The sequence below is a fragment of the Rhinolophus sinicus genome, linkage group LG01, assembly GCF_036562045.2.
Source record: "Rhinolophus sinicus isolate RSC01 linkage group LG01, ASM3656204v1, whole genome shotgun sequence".
NCBI classification, from domain to species: domain Eukaryota; kingdom Metazoa; phylum Chordata; class Mammalia; order Chiroptera; family Rhinolophidae; genus Rhinolophus; species Rhinolophus sinicus.
In genome coordinates this window covers 146,804,162-146,831,091 of record NC_133751.1, presented here as the reverse complement: position 1 = coordinate 146,831,091, position 26,930 = coordinate 146,804,162, and the positions used below count along the sequence as shown (strand labels likewise).

General features: G+C 39.2%; 1 protein-coding gene across 13 annotated transcripts in view; it reads right to left on the bottom strand.

Annotated features, from left to right (window-relative positions):
* The window catches only part of TANC1 (tetratricopeptide repeat, ankyrin repeat and coiled-coil containing 1), a 217,317-nt gene that overhangs the window by 122,584 nt on the left and 67,803 nt on the right, over positions 1-26,930 (bottom strand). For 10 of the 13 annotated variants that reach the window (XM_074336787.1, XM_074336797.1, XM_074336833.1 and 7 more), the window contains exon 1: positions 519-675. In XM_074336787.1, coding sequence (XP_074192888.1) covers positions 519-660 — 142 coding nt within the window. In that variant the 5' untranslated portion in view covers positions 661-675. Of the gene's footprint in view, positions 1-518; positions 676-24,816; positions 24,897-26,930 lie in introns of those variants that run through there. The other 3 variants (XM_019727214.2, XM_074336821.1, XM_019727215.2) reach the window with 1 other exon arrangement.

Here is a 26,930-nt window from a genome sequence, read left to right as displayed (position 1 = left end):
TCACTTATTAAGCAGGTTCTCCTTGGCATTCAGCCCCTAAATGAATTCAAGGACAAATAAGCTTACTACTATGAAATTAAACATTCTAGAGTAAGCAGATTCAAAGAAAAAATACAGAGGATACAATCAAAGTGAAGAGAGTATACAAGGAACACAAGGAAGGGAGTATGTAGGTTACCACCAGCCTCCCTGGAAAAACAAAAACAAACAAACATATATATATATATATATATATATATATATATATATATATATATATATATATATATATACACACACACACACACACACACACACACACAATCCTCAAGTACTCTGATCACAAACTCTCTTCCTATTGTTCCTCTCTGACTGATCACTAAGACACAACTTAGGAAGTGCCAGCAGAGGAGGTAAATCATTATCGTGATGATTCAAAACATCTTCAAGTGTTAACTAATATACAGCACAATTGGAAAGCTTTAGAAAGGTTCCCACAAGCAAACTAGTCTGACAAATGCTATCCAATGGGTCCTTACCAGGCCTTCCTGACTCCAAAAAATCAAGGCCTGGATTTGAGTTGAAAACTGCTGAGCCAGGCAGGAACTCAATTTCTGCAGGTCTTTGTGCACACGGCTCAAAGGAGACGCAACCCAAACCATCCAGATCCAATTGCATCATTGCACTTGTTTTTCACGTTAGGAGGGAGTCACTCCTCCGCAGACCTGGAAGGGGTGGTGTTTAAAATAGGTAAACAAGCTCATGCCTGATTTTCAAAGGCAACTCAAAACCAGCAGAGCTGTGAACAGAATAGCCTTGGGTCCCGCAATGGCAACATCAGAAAGGTAATTTTGGTCTCACCTGGGCCGACTACCATGGTTCCCCCAAAATAAGACAATCAGCTTTAATGCGTCTTTTGGAGCAAAAATTAATATAAGACCCAGTATTATATTATATTATATTATATTATATTATATTATATTATATTATATTATATTATATTATATTATATTTTATATGACTCATTCTTATAGTAAAATAAGACGGGGTCTTATATTAATTTTTGCTCCAAAAGTCACATTAGAGCTGACTGTCTGGCTAGGTCTTATTTTCAGGGAAACACGGTATGCTTGAAGGGGTTTTAATAAACTTGGGAACCAAAGATTTATCCCTAACTGCCCAAATGAGTGGCATTTGAAGAAACAAAAAACAAGAATTACCAGGTAACCCTCACTAGAATTTTCAATAACAAGAGTATTCACGCCCAAGACAAATACTGTTCTGTCCCTGAGGGAAGGAAGCAGGCAGGAGTCAGTGGCGAACCTTACCTCCTAAGTCCCTGCGAATGGCCACGTCCCCACTCTGGCCCTCCTACAACCCTCGCCCACCCTGCTTCCTGAGGCTACAGTGTAAGATACCACTACCTCCAATTCCCGGGACCTGGGAGCTAGTCTTCCTCTACCATGGTCAAGCCTGAAATCTTTCATAAACCACCTCCCTGAGGTCTTGAGCCAGGGCATGCAGTTTCCTAGTTGCTACCCCTTCGACTGTCTGGCAATGAAATGGATCTCCAGGCAGAGCTGGGGATGCATCACAAGGCTGCTCCCACTGGGGCGGAATGCCCAGCACACTGCGGAGACTTGTGGAAACAGAAGGGACAGCTGTTTTCTCTGGTCCAATATCTGGCTCTCATGACCAGTCCCATTCCCACATCAGTCTCATCCTGGGAATGTAAACAGGTGCTGTGCTTACAAGAACAGAGCCTGGTCACTGATTCCTGGATGTTTGGCAAGAAACACTGGGAGACAGACAAGAACTTGGAAAGCACTGAGGCCACAGCCCACAACCCCAGCGGGTTACACATATAGGATGTGCAGGGAGGACCTTGAAGAGGTGACACTGGTTTTTCCATGTGGTTTGAAGAGAGCCTCATTGCCCTGTGGCTGCCCTTATGCTGCCTAAATCACTGATGAGGTAGTCACACGGCCTGGTAGGAGCAGGCGCTGTGACAAGGCACTGTCTTCCCTACTCTCACACGAGTATTTCTGACCTATACACAAAAAAAAAGACCCAGACTTCAAGTTCCTTAATTTGGATGGGGACACAAAATTAGGGAGAAACACAGCTATTGTGACAACACCAGAAATAAAAAGTAAAGCTCATGACCGAGAAAAGGTTATTATCTTAAATACTTATTCTCCAATATGATATAAGAGACATTGGGGATTCAAGGGCAAACGAGAATTAGAGTTTCCTGATTACGAATTCTGCCCATATACTTTGTTTATATCAAGCAGAACAAATATTTTTATTAACTGCAAGTCTGGTGGGGTGAGTTTCCAAAGCATGCCGTAACCATGAGGATCTGCAGCCTTTGGAGCAGCTGTGCTCTGACACTTTGATTTTATGTGGTCGGCAATAAAACGGGACTTAGAGATGGGGTTTGGGGAGGAAGGGTTTCTATTTCAAGTTTACTCTGACAACTCACTGTAACATCAGTCCCAAGCATGTTGTTCTGTTGGTTTGTTTTTCAGACACAATGAAAGATCCCCCACTTCCAGTTTCCTTTTATTAGAAAGGCACAGAGCAGGGAGAGAATTTTATGTATGAACAGGCGGCACAAAGCAAATGGAGTGACCCAGCAGCTCAGAAGCTGAAGACAGGCCTGTGGAGCCTGGCACTTTAACTGCATGAGGGCAAAGGGATTCAGGTCAAAGTCAGTCCAAGAGCATCACAAGGATGTAGACAATGCCAGTGGCAGAAAGTGACAATCTCTCAGGGGCATCCACGAGACTTATACACAATACTGGTCTGGGCAACATAACACCAGAGATTCTCCAGTGGATTTAACATTCCTCAGCAGACGCTTAAGGAGGTTTAAGAGGAATTAAAAACATTTCACTGCAATGATCAGCACAGCTGGCACATTTCTTTTCACCTTGAATAGATGCTTCTCCTTTAATTGTGATCTATTTGATTCCCACCTCAATTCAGTGACAGGAAACACACTTCAATCACCTTTCCTGTTGCTGCAGCCAAAATGCCCAGGCCAGGTAGGATGATGCATTCTCTCCAGAGTAGGAAAACCATAATGATATCACCCATGGATGACTTACCAGGCCTCCTCACCCTCCTCCAGAGGCAGGTGTTTCCCACAGAACATTTACACACCACAGACACTCACATCCAGCCCAACACGCGTTTAACCTCAGAGAGCATCTGGGCCAATCACATTGTTTCACAGACAGGACGCTGGGGCATAGGCCTGAGCTGGCCAGTCGGTGGGACTTTGCAGGTTAGAATCTCTCGCCAAAGTCCCACCAACAGGTCAGCTCAGGCTCTAATATACTTACTACTCCATTAGATTAAGAATTTTACTCTGAAAAAAAAAAAAAATGGAGGTTCCCCCAAACAGACATGATTTTAAATGAGTTAAATCTATAAGGAATCAGCCATTTTTGCTAGAAAGTTTAGGCTTTACAGGTCACACATGGCCTCTGTCATTCATACACACACACACACACACACACACACACACACACACACACACACCTTTTCTTATTTTAAAATCACCAATTCTCTGAGTTCCAGGAATAAAAGCCTAGAAAGGACACAAGGGCATAAGCTTCTTCCTGTTTGTCATAAACATTAAGTAAATACATATACACATACATACGCACAAAAGAACTGTAAATCCAAGTCACAGTTTGCAAAGATAATGGAATTATCAAAGGGGGTAAAGCCATTCAATAAGGCATTTTAAATTGGCAGAAATGGCTTTTGATAATGGGTCTTTATTTTAAATTTTTTCACTGTTACAGACTGTGAAAAGGGATTTAAATGCATAATGGAAGAAAATGTGAATCTTGGAGATAATGCATATTTAAAGGAAGCTATGCAGAGGGGCAAAGTCCAACATTATAGATTACAGTACAGGGAGTGCAGGATTAGAGAAGACTGAAAAACAAGGGCAACGAAGCCACAGAGATGAAAGTAAAAGCACATTTCAGAAAGAGCAGACCTGAGAAAGGCAAGGGTGAGCTCAGACATTTAGGTAAATAGGTCTGCAGATGCAGGAAACAAGATTTCCATTTATTGTGCTATTGAAGTGGTTAGGTGGAGGAGGGGGCATATGGAAGCTCAGAATAGAAAGAGAAAAGATGTTCTGTTTATCCAGTTCCAGAAAACGGGACTTGTGCGATACACTTAACTAGGGCATTAAAAGGTGTTAGGCATCTTTTATGCGGTCCCTGCCTGGGAGTACACTAATGTTTCTTAAACATATTTCCCAATGTAAGGGTTTATAACCATCTAACTCATATATATTTACAGAAACCTAGAAAATCGGAAAAGATTTCCTCCCACAAGATCCGATATCATTTTTGGAGACTTCAGAAGGCTCTCTCTGTAACTGAAAGCACTTTAAACCGTTTTACATCTTACAGGAGCTCCCCAAGTATCCAGCCAGACTGATTGTTCATGCACATTTTCAAAAAGAAAGATTAATGCACCCAAGAAAGCAATTTTCCAAAACATTATTCACACAGTCGTGACGAATTCTCAAACAATACCGCTAAGAGGCAACACAGCAGCTAACCCCCAGAATAACACAAAAATCTGGTCAGTGGGACAAGTTTACTTTTTTGTCTTCAAAACTCTACCAACTGAGTTCTCAACAGAAACCAGTAAATACTATCTTCACAGTTTTATTCTTAATACTCAATGGTTATAAAACCAAACGTACTTTGTCCTGAAACAGGTGATGAGTAAACAGACTGGCATTTCCTCTCTAAATTGTCAGTTTTCCCTTGAAAACACATCGTCATGCAACAGTTTCTGAGCTTTAAGAGCATATGACCTCAGAAAAACTCCCACTCCCAAGCCCCAGGGGGGTGCACTTAAAAAAAAAAAAAAGTACTATGTTATGTTAGGATAGTCTTTTAGATTCTTCCTATCTATTAGGTCACATCCTCACAACTACTCCAAGAAGTAGGTGCTAATATTATGCCCTTCCTTCAGTAAGGAAACTGAGGCACAGAAAGCACCAAGGACCTTGCCAGAGGACACTGGCAAGTGGCAGAGTTATGTGTGAACCCAGGCAGAGTCCCTTCTCTCGGGACCACTCCCCTGAGAAAAGACTATCGATACAGGCCTGTCAACATTACGTCGTTTTGTATGTTTAATAGGAAAACCCAAAAATAGTATATGTAGGTCTCCACGCAGTACCCGGCCAGTGTGAGAAGAAACCTGTTCCCTCATCTATTTTCACTTTTCGTGCTGGCTGGTTAATTAGCTCCACAGCACTCCTGGAACACTTCATTTGGGAGGCACCCAGGCCCAGCGATCATTAATTTTCTTTCAGTCACACCTTATGCTGTCACCATACAAGCAAAGTGAATCTGAGATAGATGTTTAGTCATCAAGCCCCCTAAATAGTTTCTTCTCGGTTCACTTTGTACTGTAAATTCATTAACTCTCGCAGCCTTGGGGCCTGCGGTCTCTGCCTGAGGAGGGTGCTCAGAATGCCGTTCCTGCCACACAGCACAAAGAATCCTGCCACTCTGCCTGGCCCCGTACATGAAGGAGTGAGACAGCTGTGCACCAAAGCACCCTGGCAGGCTTCATCTGACATCTGCATGGAATTTCTTATTCTGCATTTCCCTGTCAGGGATCCTCAGTACCTGCGTCCCGCTGGACCCACCACACTCAGACCCAGGTCTGCCAGGCCTACTGCTATGGAACACGATTCATCGTCAGTCTCTGCACCAAACCAAGCGTGAGCCCTTCCCAAGGACACTGCTATAACTGGCCTGGGGTACAGCTCAGGTACTCGCTGTGAAAGCTCACCAAGTGATTCTCACGTGCAGCAAGAACTGAGAACCAAGGAGGCAAGGAGGTAGAGAAAAGATCTGAAACATCTGTGTTCTTATTATGTCTGTGCTCCTATTACAAGACAAAGAAGTGGAAGAGATGAAAAGAAAAAGAAACTTGAGGGAATACTCAATCATCACATGATTAAAATAAAAGTCTCAGGATGTACATTCCTCAAGTGTGTGTGTGTGTGTGTGTGTGTGTGTGTGTGTGTGTGTGTATATATATATATGTATATACACATGTGCAGACACACTGTGTGTTTACATAACATACATAAACATACACACTTGCACATGCATGGAGGGTTTCCAGAAGGACACACAGGACCCAGCAGTAGTGGCTGCCTCTGGGAACAGAAACTCACCAACTGGAAGCACGGATGGAAGTACATGGTTTTACACGGTTTACATGTTTTTCCATGTGCATACGTTTCCTATAAATATTTGGAATTTCCATTCTCTAGGATTGAACCATGTGTAGATGTAATCATCTCAAGTCCAAACGGGCCACCTGGGATGGCCTAACTTGGCAAGTGGGTGAAAGGACATTCTATTCCACAAAGGCTGTTTCAAGTGACAGTGTGCGGCGCTGAGCGCCGGGAGGTGAGCTTGTTTCCAGTTGGCTGAGGTGGATACAGGACAGAAGAGTAAGAAGGGCACCAGTGCCCTGTTCTGAAGGAGAGTGGATTCTCGGCAGCACTGAGCGTACTTGCTCCCGTTATCAATGGGCTCCGTGCAGGCACATGCTACGTGTCTTCCCACCCTTCATCCTGGCTCTCTCCCAAGTCCTGGTCATCTCTGCTGTTGGGGGAGAGTGTGGGCACCCTGGTGGGTGCAGCTTTCACAGGAGAATCCAGAGCCCTGGGGAAACGTTAGGTCTGCCAGGGAGAGGGCAGGAAAAGGAAAGGAATGAGGCAGGACAGGAGCAAGGAACACAGAGGTGAAAGGAATAGTGGGAGTAGCCACTACTGTAGGGGGGTAGGGTATAGGTATGAATTCTTATTTCCGTTTAACACGGCCTCTGGCTAGCAGCCTCTCCCAGCACCCCAATAAAATGTTTGTAACTAAAAAGTAAAAGACAAAAACTCACAAGTTCCAAAACCACATATACACCAAAAGATACGGGAGTGCGTGCCAGAACAGAAAACAATTCCCAGTAATTTCAAGGATGACAATGGAGCCTCCTTTGTTTTTGTTACAACATTTGGTGAGCTAACCACAGATCAGCCCACAGGTGGAAGAGACATCGAATCCCTTCCCCTGGTGTCTGCTGTGGTACCCACTCCAGCCTCCCAACAGGAACCAGCAGATTCAGGCAAACCGGGGCTGATGAGATCTTTTCTCTTTTGATGAAAATCAAATCCCCCAAATACTCACAAAACAATACATGGTGGGAGACTGAGAAAATATAGCTTATTTGTGACAGGAAAGGGAATATTTTCTTGAAAACTCAAAGAAAGACAACTGAGAAAAACATTCAGTAAATTGCTTGGATACTCACTAGGATATAGGATGACCTCTATACCCTTTATATGGTGCTTTGTTTTTAGATTACTTTCTCTGCAGGTTAGACTAAGATTTAAAAAGAGTAATTGCCAAATTATGACCCACATTTCAGGCATAAAGAGTAGAATTAACCCTAGAGAAAGTCCACTCAGTGATAAAGAACAAGCTTGAGGTGGTCTCCCCAGGATGCTAAGGAAAGGGGCAAACATTTTCATGATGTGAGAAAAGATTATAGATATAGAAAACAAAAGGTGTTTCTGAGAAGAAATAAGGACATGATAAATTAATTTTAAAAAGTCAGAGAAAAGAAAAACAATCTTTTTTGAATTGAGATTTTCATACTAAAAAGAACCCACTATGTTCTAGGCTGTTTCCTTGAAGAGAGACTCACACCTAGATACCTCCTGGAAAAATTGAAGTCGACAGTTTAAGAAATAATTATCACAAGCAGCCAGGTTAGTTAAAAAAAATTAATGGGATACAAAATCACAGAGACTTTCATAGGAACTGGAACCTAGAACCCAAATGCCATCAGACTTCTTGTATCACAAACTGGGTGGCTTAAACAACAGCAATGTATTCTCACATCTCTGGAGGCTCTAAGTCCAAAATCAAGTTGTTGGGAAGGGTCCATGCTCTCTCTGAAGACTCTAGGGGAGAATCTGGTCCATGTTTTTCTCTTAGTTTCTGGTGATCATCGCTTGTAGGCTCATCACTCCAATCTCTGCCTCTGTAATCACAGGGCATTCTTCCCCGTGTACCTGTCTCTTATCTTCGAGAGACACCTGTTAAACTGATTAGGGCCCACCCACCCTAATCAACTATGACCTCGTTTTCACTTGATTACATCTACAAAGACCCAACTTCCAAATAAGGTCTCTTTCACAGGTATTGAGATTAGGACTTCAATGTTTTCTTTTGGGAGGACACATTCTATTCACAACGCTTCTCAACATCAAAAGCTGCAAGTCAAAAAGCAACATCTACGAAACCTGAGGGAGCAAACAGCATGATCAAAACTTATAAAACCAAGCTAAACTTTCTATTAAGTGCAGTATTAACCAATTAAACAAAAATATTCTCAAAAACCCAAAAGCTCAGAAAATGCATGGCCCATTTATCCTTCCGAGGGAAAAAAAAAAAGTTACTTAAGAATCAAATTTAATTATGCCACACTGGGAATATGATTTTTTTTTAAAGGCAATAAACTATCACCTAAGCCCAGCTTTCCAACGTTTCACTCAGCATCCCCTCTTCTGCTTCCACTACCTTCTCATTCAGGAAATGTGTTTTCCGAACCATATCCTTCACCCCACAGAGCAGAAAGAATCTTACTTTATCTTGTGACCTCTTAAAACAATAGCACCCTGTGCCAGAACTTGCTAACAATGGCTAACCTTTTTGACATGATTGTGATATGGGGCCGAGAAAGCTCTCTTCACCCCTCCCATCCTCCCAAACCAGCAGAGTAACACAACACCACAATGACCATTTTCAGTGCCAAGGAACTGAAATTACAAAAAAAGAAGAAGTTGAGTTTACCATATGGCCAACGATTTTTTGATTTTTTTTACAACATGTGGAATAAACCTTTAAGCCAGTACCCACAATTCTGCATCTGCCATATGACAATGGGAACATACTATGCACCACCAAAGGCTAGAAGGAAGGTCAGTAAAATGTCCATGGTGGTTACGCTTACGAGGGTGGAAGTACTGATGGCGTTTTTCCCTTTCTTCTACATTTTAAGGTAGACATATGTTCTGATATTTTTGTGAGGATATTTTATAACACTTTTTATTTTCCACTACACATTTATTTGAAACATAAATTTATATCCATCTTCCTTTTACTCCCAGAGGTTTCCCAGCAAGCCCACCCACCCCCATGGATACCTGCAAGTTCCTGCTCTCCTGACGTCCTTTCCCAGAGGGAGGGCTCACTTTTCCATCTCCAGGCACCTCTCCCTGTGTGCATTGGTTTTATTCAATCCACCTTGCCCATCTAGCCCAAATTGTCCATAGTCATCTTTCTCCCAGGTCTTTCTAACGTCGTACGGTCTTCCTTGTTGGTTGTTTTCACAATCAAGTTCGAGACTGGCTTCCTCCGATAGCCACCGACGGTCCAAGATCCAGTTCCTTACCAGACGTACTTCAAAGTAATTAAAAGAAACCTCACGGCCCTAGCTTTGTCTACACTGCCTTCTCTGCTTTTAACTCTCATCTCCAACAATTAATCCTTCTCTTAAGGAGTCCCCAAATCACCACCCGAATATACCTGCTTAATTTATAACAACGTAAAGAACTCCACTTTTCCCACAGAACTTTCTTTTGGGGTGAAGGGAGTGACGTGAGGAATGATGAGGGTAGAACCATCATGCTGTCCATCTTAACCCTGTGTAAATAGTCCCTGGGAGTTGGGTGGCACGGCAGCCCTGGGGACCGCAACTCTACACTGGATCTCCAACTCCTAAAGCCATTTCTCATCTCAGTTACACACCGCGCCCCACCATAACCGCTGGAGCTCACCTACCCTGACCTAAACACTGAGTACCCACGTAACATCCGGATATTTACTGAGTTCTCTTATTGAATGTATCTGCCCTAAGAATGAAAATGATTAAGCTAACAGTTATTAAGACCTTACTTTGTATACCAGACACCTTGTGAAGCATTTTATATACATTAGCTTACTTATATACACTATTCCATTTAAAGTAAATGCTGTCATTACCCCCATTATAGATGAGGCAATTGTGGCCTAGAGAGGCTAAAGAAGTTGTCTCGAGTCCCGCAGCCTCTAAATGGCATATCCGGATTTGAGCCCAGGCAGTCTGAGCCCATAGTCAGAACTCTCCAACATGGCACCACACTGGCCTGCCTTCCCACGCCACAGGGATCCCCTACCAAGGTGCATACTGAGCTTGGAGTACTGTTTGCAGCTTAAGAAATTATCCTCCACAGATAATTTAGCAAGTCATGTTTCTCTGAACGATAATCATCAGGAACATTCTGTCATATTGGACATGCTGACATTTTGGGGGTGGAAAAATAAGTGGAGGCAAAAGGCTTTCAGAACAATACCATAACCAGTACACCACCCCCTCACTAACTACTCACATCCAAACTCTGGCAGTCCCGTCAGCAAAGCTGTCTGCCAGCAGGCCTCATTACAAGAGAGAGACTAAAAGGGAGCTGCTACCATTTATCTTATTTCAACTCCTTACAAGGAAAATGGGATCTATAAACATTTGGTGAAAAATGGCTCAAAGTTACTAGGCAGCATTTAAAGATTCTTTCCCCACAAAAACACATTAAGAATGCAACACAACCAATTCAGTGCACAGTCTAGGAAGAAGCAGACTAAATCAATTGTGTGTGTGTGGCCATTTAACAAGATCCTTTTCAGGCTTGTATTGTTGGGGGGAGGGGACAGGGAGTGGGGAGAGAATGAGATGACTTTACATTTTCTGCCCTTGCCATTTTATTTGCTATATTCCTCCTCCATCATCAAAAAAGATCATTGCTCAGTTTTCAAAACAGCAGCCTCAATGACATGTCTGGTAAAATATCTTAGCAACAATGTCAATATTGTCTCAGCACAGCTAACCATGTTAACATTCCACTCTAATCATGATTGCTCAAATATAAAAAGGAATGCAAGCTACTCACTTCATTCATTCTCTAGTATCACTCTGGAAAAACGGCCCTCTAACAATTTCTATGCAGTTTTATGTAAATTAAACATCAAAATTATGTTCAATAGCTATTTGTTTTTGTGTATCTAACTTGCAAGTGTGAGAATCAGCAAAGGTTGATGAGAAATCGGCATAAACACAAGAACCAAGCAAACTATATTGACAAATTACTTCGATCAAATCCTGTCCCATGTTATTTCTGTAATGGAATCTTTTCACTCATCTCCTTGTACATTGTATTTCAAATCCATCTTGGTAGGGCTGCCAAGAACAGGGTTTACTGGATCATGGGGGAGCTCTTTCTCCTAAGAATTTTCAGTCACATACACATCCCTCTGCCATGGCTGGTTGGAGCTATCCCTGCATAGACACAGGAACAAACAGCACACCAGTGGCTCCCAAGCTTGGCTGCCCATTCAAAAACCATTTTTAAAAAACACAGAAGCTTGGGTCTCACTGATGGTGAGTGATTCTGTAAGTCTGATGGGAATTTGAATCACAAGTGGCTCTGGTGACCCAGCCAAGCTCAGGAATCACAGCACTAGACAACTAAACTAGAGGTTGTGCTTGTAAAGCCCAGATGCACACCAAATCACATGGGCAGAGCACCTTTGAGCGCACGCACATCTTTGCAGAATTCTGGTAGGGGATCCCTGCATTCAGGCCTCACATTCCTTCCCCCTCCCCTCTCCTAGTGAACACATGCCCTCCCAGACTGTTTACAGCAACTGTCCCACAGCACTCCGCTAAGGCCAGACCCATCACCACAGCTCTGTCCTCTATCTGCTCCAGATGGAGTGGCCAGGGTCATGCCTATCACACAGACCATGGAACAAATGAAACAAAAATATCTAAGACGCCGCCATTATCTCAAGCCTGGAGAAGAGGATCAAGGAGCAGAAAAGCACAGAAGCCAGAATGGTACAGAAATCACCATAAGTTATAATAAGAGCAAACATTTACAAAATGCTTACTATAGTCCACGCATTTTTCTAAGCACTTTAACCCACTGAATCCTCAGGACAACCCGCAATCTTGGAAGGTAGATACTGTTAGCATCCCCATTTTACAGATGCAAAAATGGAAATAGTGAAGTTAAACAACTAGACCTGGGAACCTAAGCAACCTGGCTGCTATAATGCCCTGAATATAGACTTTGGAGACAGTGCGATAAACTGGATTCAAATCCTGGGTAGAAGCACTTAGTAATTGTGTAGTCTTAAGCCAATTTTTTAACCTTTCCAAATAAGCTATTTATGTAAGGTAACTGTTCATAAGCATTTGACACAGTCTGATACATAGTAAACACTCAAAGGGTAACTTTTCTCCTCCCAGGGATTCACTTCCTAGCGAACTGTGGTTTCACTTCCTGCTTTCTTCAGTATCTTGAGGAAGAAAAAGAGGTATGTCACCCCTCCCTCAAAAATTTGAGTATCAAAAACTCTTGATAGCAATTTAAATATTTGTATATTTTATTTCCTTGCTTAATGAGCATTTACCAAAAATCAAGCATACTATGTGGAAAAACCGAAACAAACCAAAAAATTCCCCACATTGTCAACATTATCACGCCTAAGGTTTAAAAAAAAAGCAAACTTCATTTCATTTGACACAGAGATTATCACCTTCATTTTACAGGCAAGAAAACTGAGGTTCATAAAAATGAAACAACTTGTTCAAAGAGAACTAGTATGTATATATATATATGTTCAAACTGGAACTCTTACTAAGTTTTCTGAAGCCAAACTAGCAGAATGCTTATTCATCTTTAAGATGCTGCTTCCATAAATCAGAAGAGATTTGGGGAGTCCAATAACCATGGTAACAATTTAATGGATGTGTGTGTGGGGAAAACTCCAGAACCTCTAATCTTCAGAATTTTAGAGCTAAGGATGTAGCGCCAAGAGGTTTAATCAGATTAGCACCATCAAAACTCACAAACAAAGCAGGGAAAGAAAGTTGACCTCTCTGAAATAATGAGTTGTAACCTCGCAGTCAGTTTTTAACATGGAACTTATAGAATTAAAACAAAATCCTTCACTTAATCCTACTGAAAATGAAGGATGACTTAGATGAATCTTTTTAGGTTTTATAATTCAAAATTAAACATGACATGCTTGACTTGATTAGAACTCAAGCTAGTAAACGATCACTGGTTAATCTCACCAAAATAGTAAAACAGCTACCAAACCCAACAGAAAAATAGGTTAAATAAACAGAGAAAGAAATTTACATCTTTATTTTTGACAAATACTTATATAACATACACTAGCTGCCAAGCATGGATTTAAGCAATTTATAATAACTCATTTGAGCCTCATAAGTGACCCATGAGGCACAGAAAGGTTAAGTAATTTGCTCAAGCTGACACAGCTGGTAAGCTGTGGAGCCAGGATACAAATCCAGGCAGTACTGTTTGGAAGGGCCAATCAGTATGATGTGGGTAAAGGGGATCCAATATATGGTTATGGAAAGAGAACTGACTCTGGGTGGTGAACACACAATGTGCTATACAGATGATGTATTACAGAATTGTACACCTGAATCTATGTAACTTTACTAACAATTGTCACCCCAATAAACTTTAATTAAAAAAAAAAAAGATGTGTTTCTATTCATTCTAAAGAATTGCATAATTAAAAGAATGAGATATAAGTGTTCCCTATCATACTGGCAAAGATGAAATAGGTCGATTATAACCTATGCAGGTAAGCATGTAAATAAACTAGCATTCACATATATTGAAGGTGGAACTATAAATTTAATGCCACCTTTTTGAAGGGCAACTTTACAAAATCTAGGAATGTTATAAATGAACACACTTGTTAACCAATAGTTTTTCTTGTAACTACTCTTTTGAAAGCACAGGCAATTATATACAAGGAGATTCACTCTAGTATTGATTGCAATGACGACAAAAAAGATACAATCATCAATAGGGGAATAATGAAATAAGTTATAGGATATTTATCCATTGTAATACTGAGCAACTTTTTAAAAACCTATATATATTAGTATGTGCTAACATAAGAAAAGGCCTAAAGGTGCATTCAATCAACACAGTAATTTACAAAATAAAACACACTGTAAAGTCCATGTGGGTTTTCTTAAGGATTTATACATCTATACAGAGGGTGCCCCAAAAAATGTATATACATTTTAAGAAAGGAAAAAACTGTATTAAAATTATGCTGATGGTAACCACTTTGAGCACCTCTTATAACTGCAGAAGTCAAACATGACTTGTATTTACCTTCTGTTATCAGTATATATTGAGTATTACAATTTTAATACAGTTTTTTCCTTTCTTAAAGTGTGTATACATTTTTTGGAACCCTCTGTATATATACATGCATGTGCACATATGTGCACAGAAAATATCTAGAAAAGATCAAATAAACTGTTAACATTAATTGCCTTTGGGGAGTGAAAAATACCAGTGTACAACTCTTTTTAATAACTGTATATTATATTTAACTAGTATTACATTTATGGTCTTTGAGTGGCTTGACAAAAAAAAAATAATAATAATAGGATGGATTTATAAAAGTCTCAAGGACACCAAACAGAAATGGGCTTTAAGATATAGAAAAGAAATAGAGATATTACTCCCAGTGATTGAGTCTAGATTGAGACCTTGTAAGAATTTCAAAAATAATCCTTCTAGTGAAGGAAAAAGAAAACACTTCTAGAGGAAAAAAAATCAAAATAAATATCCCTGGAGAAACAAATTATAAGAGAAATCTTCTGTTTTCTATTTTAGGGATATGTTTTCCTCTTTATTTACTCAGTGCTAGAGATAAACATAAGGAAGCCAGCCAGAGATATAGTAAAAACTGAACTAGTTTGGAATCAAAAACTACACTTTGACCCCATCTTTACTTTAGTTATATGACCTTGGGCAGTTGCTCAATGCCCCTTTTCTTAATAGTCCACAAAAAATGAAGACACTGAACTCAATTTGTAAGATCCTTCCAGATCTAAAACCTTTTATTTCATCATTTTATCTTAATTTGAAAAAGAATTCCTGTACATAATAATCTAAGAATATGAGCCATGGATAAAAAAAACAAAAAACAAAAACAAACCAAAAAAAAAACCACTCAGAAGTAGAGTAATTAAGGAGATACTTAACTATCTGGAACTACCCTTGCCTGCTGTTAGGAACTCACCAGTAACCAGGCTTCCGGCACATTCAGGTCTCAGGAAGCACTTAGACTTTTGGACAGTGCACAGAGGCAGGCTGCTCTCAAGTACTGTGGAAAACCTGATGACTCATTTGAATTAGTGTTATGCTTTTATTCTGGTTTCTCTATACAATAAATTTCTTAAATATAAGCCAAGTAGACTGGTGGATCTCCAGCCTTAGCACAGACATGAAATTTTAACAATGCACGACACACTTCTACCCATTGAACACAGGCAGTTTCACTATCAACAGCTTCAATGAAAATTCCCCTGTGAATGACTTGATAAGGAAACCCCACTATTACACACCAGGGACGGCACCGGGAAAAGAGAAGAACCAGACTGAAGAGCTTCGTACATTCCCAACAGAAAAAAAAAAAGTAAAATGGACATAAAAAGACAACCACTGAAGAGAAAATATAAATGGACACTCAATATTTAAGGAGGTCTATCAATCTCAAAGAAATGTGATTTTAAAACAAATACATGTTTTAATCTATAAACATGGCAGAGACTGTTACAATTCACAAATACCCATTAATAGCAAGTCATGCAAGCAGGCACGCTCATACACTGCTTACACAGGTGGCAACCAATACAATCCTTCTGGAAAACAATTTGGCAAGAGGTACCATGAGCTTCTGAAAACTTCATTTCCTTTCACTATTAATTCTTTGCCTGGAAACGTTCTACTAAAATAATCAGAGATTTGTACAAAGGGTATTTTCCAGAGTTTCTTAATGAATGAGAAAAACATGGAAACAATTAAAATGAGCCCAAACAAAATCGTATATTGGTACAATAATGCATTAGGCATTTTCCTAAGATTAATGACATTAAAAAGGAAACCGCAAAAGATAAAGAATATCATGGAGTGATTTTTTTTCATTTTTTTCCCTAGGGCTTTTTCTCTATGTCCTACCCATATATCCCTAATTTTCTACAATGAGCACATACTATATTGGGCATTGATTCAAAGACCATATTTATTTTCACTTTAACTTTTCCAAAGCCCAAATGTATTTGTAATAGTTGATGGCATCTTAAAATCGCTATCAGCCAGTCAACGGTTGCAACGAGGCGGTCACTGTGAAAGCTGGGTTATTACATCTGGCGGAGTGACTACACAAGTGTAACCCCTTTCAGGTTTTAGTCAACAAACCACTTAAGATCCACTGTGGAAAGAATAAGAACCCTGGATTTCATCTGAAAGCCTTCCATTAAAACCTCCTTTTGAGATCAGAAAAGGATGTCATCAAATTTGCAGGAAAGAGGTCTGCAGCTTGAAAGAAAAGTCCGGGAGAATATCGTGAAGGACTCAAAAACTACCACAGCATCTGTGCTGTTAATGGCTGAGAAGATCATGTCGTGTGGAAACTGGATATTAACAACTCATTAAAAAAATGATTTAGGAGGCTCGGGCTCTAAATATAAATTTGAAATATCTCAACAAACTTATTTACATTTTCCTTCTATTTTATGAAAAACATGGAGATATGTAAAAATAACTCTCTAAAAGAAAACAGTAAGTATAACAAACTTTAAAAGTATTATGTCAGTTTAATTGACAGCAGTTCTCTCTTACTTAGTAGTACATAAAATAATGGTGTTTTATAATCAGTGAAATAAGGTATTCTGTCTGTATTCAGAACAATCAAGACAAGTGCTATAGGCTGAAATGTGCTCTGCCCTCAATTCCTATGTTGAAGCCCTAACCCCAATGTGATGGCATTAGAAGGCAGGTCCTTTGGGAGGCAATTAGGTTTAAATGAGGTCATGAGGGTGGCCCCCTCATGATGGAGTTAGTGCCCTTATAAGAAGAAACACCAGAGAGCTTGCTGTCTCTCTCTTTTGTGATGTGAAGACACGGGGAAGCTGTGTGCAAGAAAGAACCTTCACCAGAACCCAACCATGCCGATGCCCTGATCTCAAGCTTCCAGCCTCCAGAACAGAGCTGAGAGAAAATAAATTTCTGTTGTTTAAGCCATTCAGTCTATGATATTTTGTTATGGTAGCACGAACTAAGACAACAAGAAAATGCACCATCAAAGATCAAAATATGTTTTAATATATGGTACTTGGAAAGGATTCTCTACATAACTCTAAAGTCATCTAGAAAATTTGCTTGGGGTGGGGCAGGAACAAACAAACCCTTACAAAAATATAAGGCATTAATACATAAACTTTTCCATTTTGAAAACAAATAAAAGCATAGTCCTCAGGACGTCAGCAGTGTAGAGGTGGCTCTCTTCCATCCTTAACCTGGAGCTTGCATCCAGGCTCTCAGCCTCTACTACCAGCCATTTCGATGATCTATAAAAACTCCAGACAAGTGCCCAAACCACTCGAGCCACCTATGTGCATGTCCTGTATCAGAGACATCATCATTCCTCAGTAACCTGTGCTCTGGGACACTCTCAGGGCACAGAGAATGTCATCATGTACCAAATCTAGCAGTTTGATGTCCTCAAACTCCCTTAAAAATGGGCAATTCTCTGACACAAATAAACTTTGAGTAAAAAATTAAAAAAACAGCTACTCAGGTCTTGTTTTCTCTTTACCCTTAAGATAGTGCTGTGGTCCCCAGAACACAGGACAAGAATCTGAGTCTACATTGGGAACTTTGATGGCTGATACGATATAACTAGCCTGTCACCAAAGTGGGGAGAATGTGGGACAGAGAGAGTTGAGAGACACAAAGCCTACTTTCTAACTCCATGGTGTCAGATGTGAAAAACGGCTTCTCCATGTGATGCTCTATACGAGGGCCAAGTCTATCTAAATTGGTTACTCCTGATGGCCATCCTGTGGGACAAATGCAAGGTCAAAGCCCGCATCCCCTTAAGAAGAAGAATACATTTAGATCATCCTCTATGGCAAAAATAAGTCCAATGAGGTAAAAGTCTTTAGTAGATCACCTTCCCTCTCAGTAACTATATCTGCCAGTGGAGTCTATGAAATCAAGTTTTTTACATTTCTGTAAAATAGAAATAAACCTTGGAAGTCCCCTTCAGGGAAATGCAAATAGGTCACATGAAAATTCAAATATGGAGTTTTTTATGGGAATTAAGAAGCTACACATGACAAAGCTCTTTGAAGACGAGGTCTATACAAAAAGAGGATCATTATTTTTTGTCTTTTACAGAAAAGCAGCTTTAATGAAAAAAGTATTGGTCAAATGAAATTAGAGTTGATCAAAGAATGGGCTCTGAATTGTTAATTTATATTTTCATATTAAGTTTCCTATTGCATCTACACAGATACTTGCAAAAAGGGATCCAAGTAAATAAGTGTTGTTGTTTGAGAATTTTGCCACATCCTTTATGATGATTCAGATAAGTTGTGACTTGCTGAAGGTCTTATTGGCCATAAAAAGTGGGAGATCCAGGATGAGTCTTGACTTTACCTTCTTCTCGGTCCAGAGCTTTCTCTAATTATGCCCCTCACGGGAAACAGGAAGGTCAGGACAGAGCAGGTTGCTCCACTGTGTGTAGGTGTCTGACATATGATAAATGCTCAGTAAGCATTTGTTCCCTTCCTTCCCTAACTCTTTCATCTGTTAGATTTCCCTAAAACCTGTGGGAAAGCTACAAAGAGGACAGGAGACAGGGCTTCCATATATGAAAACCTTCATTAGTTAAGGATGTGTTGAGGTGAAACATCTCAGAAACTTTATAAACTGTACTTAGAAATCTCTTCTTAAGGCTGCTTGCTAACTCCTGAAATCTCTTGAGTAAGGGTAAAAGCCTTTCAGTTTAACTTCACAAAGAAAAAAGATAAAATGCAAGTACTTGATATACGCTAAAAGGTAAAATAAATGATTTTCAAAGTATAAACCATCATACAACAAACAATTCTGAGCTTTCCGACTTTGGTTATGAGGGAAAGGGTAAAGAGAGCAGAAGAGCCTTTAGTATCTAAAGTTGATGGCAAGTTATGGAAAGAAGCTCTTAGAACCTCACTCTTGCCTGAGATCAGTCCTGCTTTCTCTTTAACAGGGAAGGAACGAGAAGTTTTGGAAGCGTTTTGTTTGTTCTTTAAGGTATCACAGAGTTTTCTCAAGAAAGCAAAGCTGTAGTGAATATCGAGCAAGAGCCAGATGTGAAGCGAGACAATTTTGCAAAGAGGTTCTCTTATTTAATCCAACAACATCCCTGTGAGGTAGCTTACCTAGGTTAAGAAATTTGTGTGAGTTCAAATAAACTGGGAGGTGATCAAGCTTCCCAGCTTTGCATCTGTATCTTCTAATTCTAAAAGCCGTGTTGTTTCTAGACTTTGTGACATGTATGAGGGACAACAAAGAGAAAAACTGATAAAGGGATCAACCACACCAGAGGGAACAGCATTATTGCTCCTACCAAACACCAGCTTGGGTTCTGTTCTATGTTTACATCGTGTCCTAATATTTTACAGAATTTGTTCAAATGCCCCGGTAAAGAGAAATACAATACCTTTAGTCTGAATTACTTCTGCTTGTTCTGTTGCTTGGAAAACACTTTTGGGGTCAGTTAACAACAAGATACCAAATATCCAGACCTCAGCAAGACAGTCACTGCACTAAATTCCTAAATAATAGTCCACAACCACAGAAAATTGGCAATGCAGCACAGAATAATCAAAAGCAGCTTCATATTTTCCAGATAAAACAAAGCATCGTTTGTATTGAGGCATTTTTAGAAGGTACCACTGAAAACCAGACTGCAGCCTGGAATGGCTTAAAATACCACATTTAACAATCACATCAATGGCTTTTAAACTTTAGAGGCAAACAGCTTCCTTTTACTACAAATTCAAAGTGAAGGATTAGATGCAAAGCTAACAGATTAATTCAGTACATACTCAAGCTTAGAGACTATCCAATGCCTTAATTAATACCATTACAAGTGTATTTCGCCAACCAGCTGGGTTTTAACGATTAAAAGGTGAAGGTCAAATTTTTTTTCTTAATAAATTGCTTCAAATTAAGCCCCCCACTCACTGTAAAAAGAACACAGATAATTAAATTGAAAGGGAAAGACTAACAAATAATTATTTTGGCATATTAAGCAACCTATCCTTAATCAGTCTATATTTTAATTGAGGCAGTACCACAATTAAATGTTCACTGAACTTTGCTCTTCTGTCTTAACTTGAAGTTACTTCTACACCAATACAGAATAACTAGGAGAGTTGGATAAGGCAAAGGACTATGGATTCAAGCCTGGCAGAGAGCAGGAGAAGAGCTAGAAGGACAAGAGGCCTTGCCTATCTAATGCTTCCAGAATGATTCCACTACCGCCAGGATTAAAAGAAAAACAAAAACACTATCAACTGTGAGCTTAGACTGTATCACAGATGTCAGATAAAATTATGTTTCATTTCTTATAAACCAGTAGGCAAAAAAGGTCCAAAACACTAGCCAAGCCATTTACTCGCTACATGGAAGCAGTAGCTATTATAATGAGTTATACTAGATCTCTGTGCTTGGTTTGTTTTTGAAGTAGAAGGGACCTCCCCAGTGTCTATGACTGAAGAATACTCTGCAATGTGCGTCTTGGTGGGAGGTAAAGTCCACCTTGTCTTACAGAAGCTAAGAAGTACAAATACACACTTGTCAGGCCTCTCTTGCAGCTAGAACACAGGCATGGGAACCGGGCTCAGCTATTTAGTTGCACTTGATCCACACATTCAATTTTTCCTTGGCTATTCTTAAGCATTTTCTCCTCCAGATGAATTTTTTAAATCAACTGGGTATGCTGTGTTAAAAAAAAACACACAAATGACAGGATTTTTTGGGCAGTGAAAATACACTATATGATACTATAATAGTGTTACATGTCATTATACATTTGTCCAAATCCACAGAATGCACAACACCAAGAGTGAACCTTAATGTAAACTATGGATTTGGGGTGATTATGATGTGTCAATGTGGATTCAAATGTACCAAGGTTCATCAAATGTACCAATGTATGTACGACAAATGCACCACTCTGGTGGGGAATGGTGATAATGGAAGAGGCTGTGCATGGGTGACATGGGGTATACAAAAAAATCTCTGTATCTTCGTCTCAATTCTGCTGTGAACCTACAACTGCTCTAAGTATAGATAATTTTGTAAAATCTAGTGGTTTTAAAAAATGAATCTACCCATTCAGAAATATGGTATTTCTCTCCATTTATTCAGGTCTCCCTTTAAGACTTTCAGTAAAGTTTTGTTATTGTCTTCCATATAAGGCTTGTATATTTTTTCTTAGGTTGATATTTAAAGTTTTTTTCCTATCATAAAATGGGAACTTTTTCCTATTCATTTTCTAAACAGTGCTGCTATACATAAAAGATATTAATTTCTTATGTTGATATTATATTCACTCTAAACTCTTATTAGATCCAGATTTGATAACAGAAAACTTTCAATCTTAGAATACAGTAATTATTTCATTTTTCAAATTAAGTTTAATAATAGTAACATGAAGATTTTGTGATAGTATAGGTCACTTAAAGAGACATGGTAAAAGGTAGCAGATCTCTCTAGAGAGCTTCAAAATAAAGATAACACCTCATTTACTTGTTTTAGATCAAGGTCCTAACATAAGAGCAAGAAGAGAAAAAATAGATGCCCTCATCTGGCATCCCCCACATTATAGTTTAATATTGATTTTTGCTCCCTTAGGCCCAACTCAAGGTCAAGAGAAAGATAGTGCTCATTCACACTCATGGAATGGTCGAGATGAGGTAAATTTACTTTCCCAAAACACATTTTAAAGTTTTTAATATTGCATTCTCCAGTATGATTCTATAGCATCCAGAAAACACTTTTTGCTCAGCTATAAGCACTTCCTAGATAAAAAAAACCATAATCATAAAAAAGATGTTTCCTATTTTTAGAGTTTACTCAATGGCTTTCAATAGTTTAATATCTCACTATACATATTTCAAATATCCATATATACGTACATATGCGTGTGTGTGTATATATATATATATATATATATATATATATATATATATGTATATATGTATATAACAAATTTCAATTCCTGCTAAGTTTTTACCATTAGTTTAAAGTAGGTACATGTGATATCTTCTTTTAGGGATAGAAGCTGAGGGTACACCAACTATTCAATACTACTTCTAAAAAAATAGTTGTTTTCTTTTGAAGAATACTAAATTTAACTCAGTGATTATATTTTCCGAATTTTCACAATAGGTTCATAAAACGGTAGTTCAAGATTGTCTGTAAAAACAATCTACAAAGGATAGGAAAAGCTGAGCTCAGTATTTTAGACATGAATATTTCCTAAATTTCTAGGATTGTGAGTTCAAGTACATAGAAATTAATTTTCCTTTGTGCTTGCAACAAAGATTGGTGTTAATTGGAAACAGTAGAGCAAAATTTTTCCGTACTGCAGGAGATACTATTACCCAACTTTCAGAGGAGTCTCAGATTAGCCAATTTCAATTTACAGAGAAACTTAGCTATGATTTACTTATATAATGAGAGTTGGCACAGAGCTCAGCATATGAATGGTCAAATTCCAAGTATTTTCCCCAATCATTTTGTGACATAACTTCAAGATTTAAAATTCCATCTGCTTTGTTCCCCAACTAATACAACCAGGTTGTAGTTAAGAGGAAAAAGGCACATATTATACAGATGTTTTATGAGAAACGTTCCCATTACTTTTTCAAGTTGGTTTGCATTAGTGAAAAGCCATCGTGTGGGAATTATTATGAAGAAGTGATTCAGAAAATAAAAACAGTAGTTGCTCTTAAAGACACGGGGGAATTAAACCCCAAATCACATGAGCTACAACTGAAAAAGTTTCTAATGCAAACTATGTTCACTGTCTGGCCCATCTGAAAGACAGGGTGCTGAGTACCATTTATATACTGTTATTTCACATGAGCCTGGATTGATCAAAATGGATGGCAAGTTGGTTGTGAAAGACTCCATCACTAAGTGGGGGAGTTTTGGCTTGGATACTCTGGCCACTGGTTGGCAGCTCTAGCCAGATAGTTTAGGATCTAACTTTATGCTGGAAATTACAAAGGCATCTAACGAAGCAAACAACAAAGTTCCTGAGATGAGTCAGATGAGCCAAAACTGGGGAAAAAAAAAAAAAAAATTTTTTTTGTTAAACTCCTTTCAGAGAAATAAAGAGAAGGATGTTTTGGCTGTGACCCAACAGAGGGTGAATGTCCTCCTGGACAGAAATTATGGGAACTGAAAATTCTCCATAGTAACAGTTCTAATTAATTATTCAAAACTAGGGGTTGATTTTCTAAGGTTAAGAACTAACTAGAGCCTCCTGTTTCTATTATTAAAAACTGGTTTCTTTGTATCTGTTTACTCATGCGTTAATGAGAAGCTACTAATGGAATCTTAACAGCAACTTGACAACAAAGATTACTTTTAAGGTAAGTTTGTCATTTTTGCAGACTTGGTTTAAGGGATAACTAATAAACAAGAAATTTGTCTAGGTTCCATATAACCAAAAAGTTTTTAAGTCCACTTTATATATAAGTATAGAAATAACAGATATTAATAATCTTATCATAAGGTATTACAAAATCTTTTGAATTAAAAAGTTAGCTATAATTTTACGGAAAGTAATATTACGAAAATAAGCATGCTTATTTATATTTTAATAGAAATTAAAACTCTGTAAATGCATGTTAATCCAGAGTTCGCGAATGGCTGGTTTTCCGAGTTATTGTATATTGAATATATATAATATATGTATATTGAATATATACAATAAATGTATATTGAATATATACAACTCAGGAAACCAGCTATATTCAATATACAGTAACTCGGAAAACCAGCCATATTCAAATACAATAATTCGGAAAACCAGCCATTTGCCAACTCTGGATTAACATGCGTTTACAGAGTGAAATGGCACATTACGGGGAAATCAATCTACACTAACAGAATTTCATTATGCAATACAAGTAGACAGTATGTAGTTTTCCTAGAGAGAGAAATGGGGTATAACACTAAGTGATCACCAAAATAACCTTATTGGAGTTCATCACATGGGATAGAACGTAGAGTCACAATGACCACATACGTACCAGAACTCTACAAACAGAAATGAAATCCAAGCCAAATTAAGTAGCTCTCATCATAATGAAAATTAAGCAGTCTGGCATTGAGTGGGGCTACACCTGTTGGGGGGAAACTTGATACTCAAAAGATGAGGACCAGTCAGCCAGCAGTTGGTCAAACATATAAAATGCAATTACATGTGGGAAAACGGAAAGGGCTTTCTAGAAACCGAATTCCTGGACACACCTGCCATCCCTGAATGTCTCTACGTGAAAGTCTGGATCTGAATGCCCTGTTAAAATTATGAACCTTACACATCTTCTAGGGAAGGAGTTGGTTCAGAACCCAAACTCAATTTTCAAAGTCGCTTCTCAAAAGAAAGTTCAGAACTACATGTCGTTCCAATATGCTGTTTGTTCTAACCCATATCTCTTCTCTGATGGTTCCTGATGCACTGACATCTGCCCAGCCTGGGGTGGGGTCCTGCGGCTCCACACCCACCATGTTTGCTTGCCAATTCATTCTTTTACACATACCTGTTTCCTTCTTGCTTCCCTTTCCTCCCTCTCGGCTCTTCTTCAGCACAGCCTTTAACATGTTTGATACTCCTTTGCCTCTAAAGAGAAAAGGAGGGGAGGGAAGAGGAATTAATGGTTGTAAGTTAGAATATACCCGTAACTAGCATATTGACACAAGAGGTAACTTGTGTTCATACAAACAGATTGCTTAGTGGTGATATAAAGGTGCCCTGAGTTTTACATTAATGGTCTATGAATAAAGTAAGATGGGAAACTACATGCTAAAGACATAAGGAGTGTTCTATAATGTTTAATGAAGTGATCAGAAGTTCACGGTCTTGCTATAAAAGTTTTTAAAAAACCCACAACAGTGCATTCTCAGCATTCCATATCTAATTAAAGTAACGACGGTAAATCTAGGCACATTACTATAAGGTGTCTGGCATAGGAATGCAGGTCCTCCCAGCCCCAGTTCATCAAAAGAAAACATTAAAACAGAGAATCAAAAAGATAATGGTTAAGAAGGAAGTTACATAGTTAAAGACATGTTTTACAGATGCTAGTGATTATATAACCCCAAGGAAAACATTTTGGAAGGTTATCAGAATGAAAGACACCTTATAAGCAGTTGCAAAATAAATACAGTGGGAACACATTTTAACCCTGATGTCAGGGGACGTGATCAAACAGCATACACTACAGTGGGTTTGTACTATGGATAGTTATGACTCTTTGGGGAGGTGGGGAGGAAAGTGGAACAGGCCAGTGGCATTACAGCTGAATCCTTTCAATAAATGAGCTGTATTTTTAAGCGGGGTTGTCCTGAGCATGTAAAAACAACACAATGGCCCAGGCCTAAGATGAAACATGAAACCATCCCGACAGCAAGAGACAGACAAAAGGACCATTATTTTCACTATTTCAACAATCTCCTTTAGCTCCCTCTTCCCTCCACGGAGATGAGATGGCTGGACAACTCCAAATAGTAACAAATCTGAGTGGGTTGTATTACCCATCACAGCACACCCAATGCACCAAAGGAAAGGAAGGTAGAAGGCAGGCAGGTTACTTCTGAAAGAAAAAAGAAAGAACTAGAGGTAGGAGCAGAGAGAGGGGGGAGGAAGGGAGAAACTCCTACACAGATCAGGGTTCCCAAACCTGCCTAGTTTGCCTGAATGCTTAAAATGGCCTCTGTGTAACACCCTACATGGTCTCACCACCCCAAAGTGAATCACAGGTTTTGTGGGGACCACTGAGAGGCATGAAGAGTTTCAACATGCTGCCATTCACAGAATCCCACGACTAAGCACACAGGGTGACCTTTCTTATCATTTGGTCCTGGCCTGTATTTATTTTTCCAAGCCCTTTGTTTTCCTGACGAAGAAACAGAGACCCTGGGAGGCTGACTTGCCCAGGGGTCAGGCAGCTAATTAAGGCAGGGCCAGAATCCAAATCTGCAGACTCTCAGCCAGGGTCCTCCTTCTGGACTGGCCTGTCTTCTCAGAGCAATGAAAGCTTTGGGCAACAGTAATCAAACAAAAAAATTCAACAACAAACACACACACCTGAGAGATACTAGAAAGATAACATCTTAAGCAGAATTTGGAGAATGTGATAGTGAAGTTTATTAGGGTTAAATCATCTTACAACAATTCTTTGCACACAAAAGGGGCACAGCTTAGAGCCTAATTCTTTTTACAAATGCTACTTGAATGAACCCTGGTGAAAAGATGTGGGTTTCACCTAAAGGGCAAGCACTGAATCTGGAAGAGGGCCACAGTGCACTTCCATAGGGGAACTCTGGAAACACAAATTTCTCCTGACAGTAGTGCCTAAAAAAGAAACCATGTAAAATGTGGCATAAAGAATGACAGGCAAAAGTAAATAATAAGTAAATAGATGCCTAATAAGCCCAGGTATTTTCCTCTCCAGATAAATCAATCAACCTTCAGTGCCTGTCATTTAGCAAGGACTATATACTTTAAAAATAAAACTATTAATGGAATCATGCCAACAGAGCTCGTCCAAGGTCCCTTTTGAACTATTCCAGATGAATCCTGATTAATCACCCTAGTCAGCAACAATCCACAGCCCAGCCAATGTGCCACTTGGTATATACGTCCCACAGGGCA